A 10,548-nucleotide genomic window follows, 5' to 3' on the forward strand; every position below is an offset into this window, starting at 1 on the left:
TCGTCCAGAAATAAAAATTGCTGAAATGTTTACCATTATCCCTGATACCCTCTGGGTGTCCAACTGGGTGGGTGGAACCATCCAATTTGCCTTTAAACGGCTGATTCACCGATTTATAATTTTCACCGATTTTATTAATTCAAGCCTACCATGAACATTTATGACAACATATAATGATCATAAATGGTTCCAAACATTATTATATGACCTTGGGATATATTTCCTAAAATCTCAAGCTTTTCGACACCGGGCCCCGAACCCTACAAAATTTCTCAAAAAGCGTGGATCCTTCAATTTTGGAATTTTTTTTTGATGTTTTCCCCCCAAAAATATAAGTTGCCGAAATGTTTACCATATTCCCTAATACCCTCCGAGAATCCAATTGGTGGGTGGAACCATCCAATTTCCCTTTAAATGACCAGTTTATCGGTTTACAACTTGCACCGATTTTATTAATTCAAGCGTACAACGAACATTTATGACAACATATAATGATCATATATGATTCAAAATGACATTATATGACTACGATATGTATCCCCTAAAATCCCAAGACTTTTCGACACCGGGCCCCGAAAACCTCTAAAATTTCTCATAAACGTGGATATAAGCCTTCAATTTTTGAAATTTTTGACTTTTTATCGTCCGGAAATAAAAATTGCCGAAATGTTTACGATGGTCCTTAACACCCTCTGGGTGTCCATTTGGGTGGGTGGAACTATCCAATTTCCCTTTAAACGCCAATTTACCGATTTACAACTTTTACCGATTTCATTAATTCAATCATACCACAAACATTTATGAGAATATATAATGATCATATATGGTTCCAAACGACATTATATGACTCCGAGATGTAACCCCTAAAATCTCAAGCCTTTTTGACACCGTACCCCGAAACCTCCAAAATTTCTCAAAAAAGGTGGATATTAGCCTTCAATTTTGATTTTTTTGACTTTTTTCGCCCGGAAATAAAAATTGCAGAAATGTTTACCATGGTCCCTAATACCCTCTGGGGGTCCTATTGAGTGGGTGGAACCATCCAATTTACTTTTAAACGATCAATTTACCGATTTACAACTTGCACCGATTTCATTAATTCAAGCCTACAAAGAACATTTATGACAGCATAAAATGATCATATATTGTTCCAATCGATATTTTATGACCCTGAGATGTATCTCCTAAAATTTCAAGCCTTTTCGACACCGAGCCCTGAAACCTCTAAAATTTCTTTAAAAGCGAGGATATTAGCCTTTAATTTTGGAATTTTTTTGACTTTTTTAGCTTATAAATAAAAAATTTCGAAATGTTTACCATGGTCTCTAATACAATCCGGGAGTCCAATTAGGTGGGTGGAACCATCGAATTTGCCTTTAAATGGTGAATTTACTGGTTTACAACTTGCACTGATTTCATTAACTCAAGCCTACCTTGAACATTTATGACAAAAAATAATGATCATTTATGGTTCCAAAAGGCACTATATGACCGCGAGATGTATCCCCTAAAATCTCAAGGATTTTTGACAATGGGCCATGAAACCTCCAAAATTTCTCAAAAAGCGTGAATATTAGCCTTAAATTTTGGAATTTTTTGAGTTTTTTTTTGCATGTAAATAAAAATTGACGAAATGTTTACCATGATCCCTAATACCCCCCGGGAGGCCAATTAGGTGGGTGGAACAATCCAATTTGCCTTTAAATGGTGAATTTATCGGTTTACAACTTACACCGATTTCATTAACTCAAGACTACCACGAACATTTATGACTACATATAATGATCATATATGGTTCCAAACAGCATTATATGACCCCGAGATGTATCCCCTAAAATATTAATACTTTTTTACACCGGGCCCCGAAACCTTCAAAATTTCTCAAAAAACATGGATATTAAGACTTCAATTTTGAATTTTTTTGATTTTTTTTTCGCTTGGAAATAAAAATTGCCGAATTGTTTACCATGATCCCTAATACCCTCTGAGATTCCAATTGGGTTGGTGGAACCATCCAATTTTCCTTTAAACGACCAATTTACCGGTTTACAACTTGCACCAATTTCATTAATTCAAGTTACAACGAACATTTATGACAACAAATAATGATCATATATGGTTCCTAACGGCATTATATGACCCTGATATGTATCTCATAGAATTTCAAGACTTTTCAACACCGGGCCCCAAACCTCCAAAATTACTCAAAAAGCGTAGATATTAGCCTTCAATTTTGGAATTTTTGACTTTTTTTCGCCTGGAAATAAAAATTGCCAAAATTTTTACCATGATCCCTAATACCTTTCGGGAGTCCAATTGGGTGTGTGGAACCATTCAATTTGATTTTAAACGGCCAATTTACCGGTTTACACCTTGCACCGATATACCGGTTTATAACGGCCAATTTAATTAATTTGCACAGAACCTGACTTGAACCGAAATTGACCCAAACCCGTTTTAACCCGTCAAAACCCGAATTCAACCCGACTTGTTACTAACTTGACTTGAATTCAACCCGACCCGTTTCTAACCCGACCTGAATTTAACCCAGCTTGTTACAAACCCGACTCGAAATCAACCCGACTTGTTATTGACTTGACCCAAATTCAACCCGAGTTGTTATTGACCCGAACCGAATTTTACCATACCTATTATTTACCCAACCCAAAAATTCAACATGATATGTTTCTAACCCGACTCGAAATTAACACGACTTGTTATTGACTTGATTTCAAATCACCTTAAATGCAATTTATACCACCTTATTATTGTTGATCAAAGGATTTTGTCTTGAGTGACCAAGTCGGTCCAGGCCAGCAAAAGAAAGGAGCAGCATGCTCAAATTTAAGAGTTAAATATAATATTTGTTTGTTGTATGGTCAAAGGAGATAATTATCTTCCTAAATTATAGTATATTGCCATATATATTATAGTCAAAGAAAATTATTAGCTTGTTAAAAATGATAATTATCTATTTATATTTATACTGGTTTGTCCAATTGTAGCATTCAATGGTGTTACGTTACAAGTTAGATCAGTTTTGCTTGTAATTTGACATTGAGTTCATTGCACGTTAACCAAGAAAATTAATCAACTTACTAATTAAATTACAAGTAGGAGTAAATAATTCAACGAAGGCCGTCTGCCAGCTTAGAACTAATTGAATGTTTCAAACATGAAAGATGAAAATTCATCATGACTTGATCACAAATTCTTTAGAAAAAATGTTTACAAAAATTTCAAACAAAATATGTAACAGAAGAATAAGATTTCCCCTGCATCAATGGCAGAGTCTTCTGTTCAATCAGCCGTGCAACGGCTAGGAAATCTCCTCGTCGAGGAAGAAGAAAATCTAGTATCGATAAAAGAAAAGGTGGAGCAGCTTAGGGACGAGCTCGATTGGATGCATTGCTTCTTGAGGGAAGCTGATGCATGTCGATATGTTGATCCAAGGGTTAGTAGGTGGGTTGTACAAATACAAGAAATCGCGCTTGAGGCTGAGGAAGCTGTCGAGAGTTTTCTTTTTAAACTCATAAGTCATAAAAAGCAAGAGTATGCAGGAAAAACATTTGTGATCAAGAATAGGCTTGAAAGGTATTTATGGGTTCTTGGTGAGGCTAAGGCAATTCATGATGCTAGTAATGCTATCGAGGCCTTGAGAGTTAAAATCGCTACGTTAACTTCAAGGCTTCAAGCATATGGTATCAAAATCACAAGATCGGACACTGAGGTATCGACGTCTAGAGGGTATTCACTAGATGTTGTAAAGGAAGAAAAATATATTGGTTTGGATGATCAAGTGAAGAAAATTGTGGGTGATTTGGTTGGCAAAGCAGGGGAAAACAGAGTTTTTGGCATAGTTGGAAAAAGTGGTGTAGGAAAGACTACTTTGGCTAGGAAAGTTTTCTTTGATCATGTGATTAAGAAACATTTTAACAGGTTTTCTTGGGTTTATGTGCCTCAGAATTGCACAATTTCTGGTGTTCTAAGAGGGATTTTAACCTCTCTTGCAACGAATTCGAGTGATGAGATTGGATTAATGACTGATCAAGTTTTAATTAAGGAGCTCTATGAAATTTTGCTTGAAAAGAAGTGTTTGGTGATCTTAGATAATTTAAGGAGTTGTGATATTTGGGAATGTATAAAGGCAGCATTTCCTGGAGACGACGACAGAGATTCTGAAAGCAAATTTTTGTTCACAACAGAAAATAAGCTGGTGGCTGAGCAAATACATGAGAAAGCAGTAGTTCATGAGATCAAATGTTTAATTTATGATGAAAGTTGGGAGCTTCTTCAATCAAAATTGGGTCGTATTCCACCACAAATCTTTGGAAACAATGGTAAAATATGTTTACTTCACATTTATACATTCATATATATTTCAATTTTAGTTTCTTTACTTTCTCCTAATCCCCAATTCATCGAGTATAGATGTATGTTAATTAATTGGTATTAGACCCTTCATCTTGTATGTCTATATTGAATTTTTTGGGTGTTTATTATTAGTACGTTGTACGTATAAGGTTATCAAGATCTTATAGCTTATCCGATATGATTAATAAGAACTAAAAGCCTAATAGGTTGATGTGTACAAGTTTCCAATGTTAATTTATCGATCTCTAGGATTAACCTATCAATCCTCAACCCCTATACGTGTACATAGGAAAACAAGGGATCCTCTTAACTATTATGCATTTTTTGAGTTTATATATTCATGCATTCTATACTATAATTTTTTGAGTTTATATATTCATGCATTCTAAAATAGCCTCATCTCTTATAATGTATGGTTGGTGCACCCGGGTGCACCATGCGCATGGTGCACCCGAAAAGAACATAAGGTATATTTAAAAGAATATGGGCAAAAAAAGAACATTATATATATTTATAAAGAACATGAGCATAATATGTTCTTTAAGTTTGATGATTATGTTCTTTGAGTTTGAACTATATGTTCTTCATATTATACAATATGTTCTTTATATTATACAGTATATTCTTTAATGTATGTACATTAAAAAAAAAATCAATCACTCGAGTAACCAGAAAAAAGAACATGTTCTTTAATGTATTATCATGTTCTTTTTGTAAAGACTTTATGTTCTTTGGCTAGAGGTGATCAAAGTTAGAACGGCCCGACCCGATTTTGGACGGGTTTTGGGCAGAATTTTTTCGTCCCCAAAATCGGGTCGGACCCGGCCCTTAAATTTAATTTATTGGGCGGGTTTGGGAATGCGTTTTATGCATTTTAGTTGATTTTTTTACTCGACCTGAAAAGCCCGCATGTCCGGACAATTTTGGGCACAAAAACTTTGGCCCAAAATTTGGCCCGACCCGAGAAGTGAGCTGATTTTTTAACCTTGGCCCGGCCCACCCAATGATCACCTACATCTTTGTCAAACACGAACATGTTCTTTTTTGTCAAATATAATGTTCTTTTTCAAACACGTTCAACACCTAAATAACCATGAAAAATAACATGTTCTTTTCGTAAAGACTTTATGTTCTTTGTAATGTCATGTTCTTGTCAAACACAAACATGTTCTTTTGTCAAACATAGGTATGTTCTTTTTCTAACACTAGCATGTTTTTTTTTTGCCCATGTTCTTTAAAATATGTCTAATGTTCTTTCCGGGTGCACCATGCGCATGGTGCACCCGGGTGCACTATACTATTTTCACATCTCTTATAGTTGGCTGAATTCGGTTTCATTCCTTATTTAGATTTCTTATAATATGGCCTTCTAAAACTAAATATATATTATCTATCAATAAATCTTGCATTGCAATGTAGGTTCTCCAAAGGGGATGGAAATGGCGAAGAAAATGTTAAAATTCTGCCAAGGAATTCCACTGGCAATTATTGCACTTGGAGGTCTTTTGGTGACCAAGAAAACGCCAGAAGAGTGGGAAACCCTTCTCGGTTTCATGAGTTCTCACGAAAATGGGAAGAATAATCAACAACAATCGTATGAAAAAGTTATGGAAATATGCTACTATGCTTTACCATATTACCTCAAGAATTGCTTGCTCCATTTAGGTGGCTTTCCAGAAGATTTTGAGGTACCTACTAAGAAATTGTGCAACATGTGGGTAGCTGAAGGTATCGCGATATTAGCAAGTGGTGAAGTTTCTAGGGGAGAATCATTGGATGATTTTGCTCAAAATTGCTTAAGTGAGTTGGTGCAAAGAGGTTTGGTTCAAGTATGGAAAAGGAAAACATCAAATGGTAGTGTAAAATCTTGTAAATTACATGCCATTATGAGAGATTTATGCTTAAAAGTGTTCAAAGATGAAAATTTCCTAAGCATATTGGACTTCGATTCTATGGAAGTAGTGCTAAATGGAAAAACACGCCGATTGGCTATATACTTGGGAGAAGAAGGTAACGATCAGATTGTACTTCCCCTGAAAAACCCTGTTCTTAGGTCTCTTTTGTTGTTCCCTTCTCAAAAAGAGAGACCGGAAGTGAATCATGCATCGGTTAAAGTCCTTTGTCGAGAGTCTCAGTTGATTCGCGTCCTAGATCTTGAAGGAGTTGTTGTAAGTTCTAAGACTTTGCCCAAGGAAATTGGGGACTTTATTTTTTTGAGGTACTTAAGCTTAAGGGACATGCTTCTTACAAAAATACCACCAACAATAGGCTGTCTAAGGTGGCTCGAAACACTTGATTTAAGAGCTAAGGTAAGGCTCGAGATACCTAATGTATTATGGTGTCTCGAAAGGCTAAGAAATTTATACCTTCCTTGCTATTTCACCATCAAAGATTCTGAAAAGTTAAGACTGGATAACTTGAAGAACTTACTAACACTGAAGAATGTGAACCATTTCCTACTCGAAGATGTGCTTTCGATGAAAAAACTAAGAAAAGCTTCTGTGCGATACATGCTTGAAAACGAGCACATTGAATTCATTCAGAAATCTCCTAAGGTTGTGTTTAGCCTTACTATCTTCAGAGCTATAATTGGCAAAGAGCATGTAAACGCGTTAATAAGTTTTGCTAACTTGATCAAACTCGAGTTAAAAGGAGAGGTCTCAGTACCAATACATGAGCTCAAATTTCCTCCTAATTTGAAGAAGTTGGTCTTAGATTTTTGTGGGATTATGCAAGACCCAATGCCGGTCCTAGCAAAGCTTCCTAATTTAACAAGCCTATGCCTTGATCACCAAGCTTATGTAGGCCAAAAGATGATTTGCTCTGCTTCGGGTTTCCCTCAGCTTACTTACTTGAGGCTTCATGGCCTTAAAAGTTTACGCGAGCTGAACGTTGAACATGGTTCCATGCCGAATCTCAAGTACTTGGAGGTACGAATTTGTGAACGATTGACAAAAATTCCTGAAGAGCTTCCTCATCAGGTTCAAATTACACATATTTGACAGCATTTTGGTGAGTTTTGCAAATAATATTGTTTGGTACTTTATGACACATTTTTGGTTTTATAATTTTCCTGCTGTTTTTTCCTCCTGTTGGGTGTTTTTGTGTTTGTGCACACTTGATTGAAATCATGATGTCTTTGATATTTTTACTACTTGTATCAAAAAGGAGTTTTGGAAGAGTTATGTGACTGTCTAGATTCGATCTAGAGCAGCTCCAAGGCTTTTACAAAACATCTGATCTTCTACTCTATATGATTTACTCCGTGATACTTATCACATATATGGACGTTCTTGCTCCATAGAAACATCATTGTGAAACGGGGGGAATATTGGCCCTCATTAGATATTATTAAAATTTCAATTGCAGAATAAATTGTCAAACATACTTCAAGTATTATTCTAACTTCAAGACCGCCATTTACTGCAAAATACATGTGAAAGTATCATTAGTTGAATTGCTGGGGATTTTATTGCAAAATTATTAAATAAAGAACCAGATATTACTTCAAACACGGACCACTCTACATGCACAAATAAAACAATGGGCAATTTAATGTAAAACTAATTTGAAGACTCAACTTGATAATTAGTTATGAATCTCCAGTCTCCACTACTACAGAGTATACTATACCATATTTTAGTTGAGAATGCGGCAACCCTGTAATATAGTGTGATAGGACAGCCAGAGTACATTGTACTTTTCCTAAAAATTATCTGTGCTACCGTACATCTTTCTGAATTATATACTCCTTAAGAGTACTATATTCTATATACGCGGAACCTGTTAAAAAGAAAAGTAGACTTTTCTATTCATTCAAATAGCGTGTTGTGGGATTTATTAGAAACTTTCCTTTTAAATCCAAAAATTCAAAAATTGTTTAAACTAAAGGTAATATAATCTACGCTTTTAATTTGGTCCAATTTTGAAAATTTTAAGACTCAGTATCAAAAAAATTCTTGGGGTCATAGTGTACATCCTAGGAATATATAATGATGTTTGGAAGTATATATGAGTTAATGAGGATATGACCACTGCTTGGTCATATAAAGGTTTGTGGTAGCCTTGAGTTAATTAAGGGACGCATGTATTAAAATGACAAAATACGTTGTTTAAAAGCAAAGTGGATGGTTTTAACTACCCAAATGGTCTCCTGAGGTGTCGTGAGGTCCACGGGAAGAACTTAAACCACTTTTCTTTCGAGGTTTGAAAAAGTATGAAATTGTCTAAATTTGTAGGCTAATATACACAAAATCGGACCAATTTTAGAGATTTTGGGACCTGATATCAACAAATCTCGAGTTTGTAGGATGATGAATACTGTATTGTAGAATGATATATAGTTGGTCATATAAAATTCCTTGGTGGCCTTGAATTAAGAAGAGAGGAGTAAGTTGCAAACGACTTAACTAATTGACATTTTATTATTTTAAGATAAGATTTTATCTAGATTTTGGATAAACCAAGGCGATATATTCTCATTTTCAAATACGATAATTAACCATAAAAAGACAGTGATCACCGACCATGAGAAGTAGATTCATTTCTTATTTTAGATGAGATCAGTGCTAGTCCTATTCAACTTGCCCAACAAATGGGTCCGTACTGTACATATTTTATGTTAAAAGCTAAGTATTTTATTGTTTTAAGCTTTTAACTGACAACAAACTACACATGATTGATGAAAAAACTCGGCATTTCATAAATTTGAACAATCATTAATTTTGCAAAAAATACAATGTAGGCCACTTTTGCTTATATGGTTGTCAATTGCACTAAAAGCCATGTGAACTTTGGTTTATATGGTTTTTTATAACATAAATGAGTAAAAAAAAAATCAGTTTTCTGTTGGCTAGACATAATGACCAATGGTATTGTTATACTTTTATATATTGTTTATATATAGCCATTCATAAAACACTCATTTATCAAACTTATTTCCTCAAAAAACAAAAAAAAAAAAGTTTTATATTACACAAAACCAAACATGGGTTTTAGATTCCATAATATGATCTCAAACACAAAGCAAATCCTTAAGATTCATTCATCCTTGAATAGAAACCAACAAAAATCAGTTCCAAAAGGCCACATTGCAGTTTACGTTGGCGACGAAGAAATGAAGAGGCATGTAGTGCCCTTGTCTTTCCTTAGACACCCTTCTTTCCTAGACTTGCTTCATCGAGCTGAAGAAGAGTTCGAGTACAATCATCCGATGGGCGGCCTTACCATTCCGTGCAGTGAGCAAATCTTCAACGATCTCACTGCACGATTGAGCTAGTAGTCGAATGAATGAAAAATTACATGAAACTATTTACGAAATATAAGAGATATATTCACAGATTCAACTGTGAACTTATGCTGAAGTGACCCTTTTATGTTTTCTGGTGTTTTTTTTTACACTTCTTGGTTAATTCTGGTTCTTGTGTGCTCAAGTAGTAGCACAACAAGAAACAAACTTCTTGTGTATATTTTTTACCCCACTTCATGCATTGAGTGGGTTGATGATTATTATTGATTAATGAACTGCTAATATAATCTTTTGGTTGATTTCATTTTATACTTTTAAGCCAAAGGTTGTCTTTCAAAGTTTTTCAATTATAAAGAGATGAACAATAGAGCAATATATTATGACATTAAATTGATGATTTACAGGTGATGGATTGTTAATTGACTAAGTAACTTTAATTGTGTATGATGTATAAAATTAGACAACTATATTTTCATTAAGAGAAGTCAGCAATTTTAGCAACATAGTCAAAGTTTAAGTGTGTAACCGAATATTGCATTGGATTGATAACATTTTTTAAGAAGTATATATTCCTATCCGTACCACACGTCTATAATAAGATAATAGTGATTGTAAATTTTAATGTTGTGATTACTCCAAATCACATAAAAGTTACCCTTTGTGATGTCAACTAGCGTAATTTTTGTAGTTACTATGTACTCCGTAGTATGTACTTATTTTTGGTAACGTGATGGTATATAAAGTCAAACATAAGGTTTCAACCATACATTTAAATTTTAATTTTGCTTAATTAGTTCGTCCTTTAACATGTTATCATTCCTAAGATAATCTGAGCGAATACTAATTGGCCTGTTTTGCGAGCATCAGCCACCTGCCCCGCCTCTAAGTCTCGAAGATGTAGGACATTTAAAATCTAGAAAGCCAAA

General features: G+C 34.6%; 2 protein-coding genes across 2 annotated transcripts; both read left to right on the forward strand.

Annotated features, from left to right (window-relative positions):
• Positions 1-3,152: 3,152 nt before the first annotated feature.
• LOC110705217 (putative disease resistance protein At1g50180) lies at positions 3,153-7,662 on the forward strand. Its single transcript, XM_021883074.1, has 2 exons — positions 3,153-4,340; positions 5,794-7,662. Exons 1-2 carry the CDS (start codon positions 3,284-3,286, stop codon positions 7,374-7,376), a joined length of 2,640 nt encoding a protein of 879 aa, XP_021738766.1. The 5' UTR covers positions 3,153-3,283; the 3' UTR covers positions 7,377-7,662.
• Positions 7,663-9,076: 1,414 nt separating this feature from the next.
• Positions 9,077-9,895, forward strand: LOC110705218 (auxin-induced protein X15-like). Its single transcript, XM_021883076.1, has one exon. It carries the CDS (start codon positions 9,362-9,364, stop codon positions 9,650-9,652), a length of 291 nt encoding a protein of 96 aa, XP_021738768.1. The 5' UTR covers positions 9,077-9,361; the 3' UTR covers positions 9,653-9,895.
• Positions 9,896-10,548: the final 653 nt, after the last annotated feature.

The sequence above is a fragment of the Chenopodium quinoa genome, unplaced genomic scaffold, assembly GCF_001683475.1.
Source record: "Chenopodium quinoa cultivar QQ74 unplaced genomic scaffold, ASM168347v1, whole genome shotgun sequence".
NCBI lineage: Eukaryota > Viridiplantae > Streptophyta > Magnoliopsida > Caryophyllales > Amaranthaceae > Chenopodium > Chenopodium quinoa.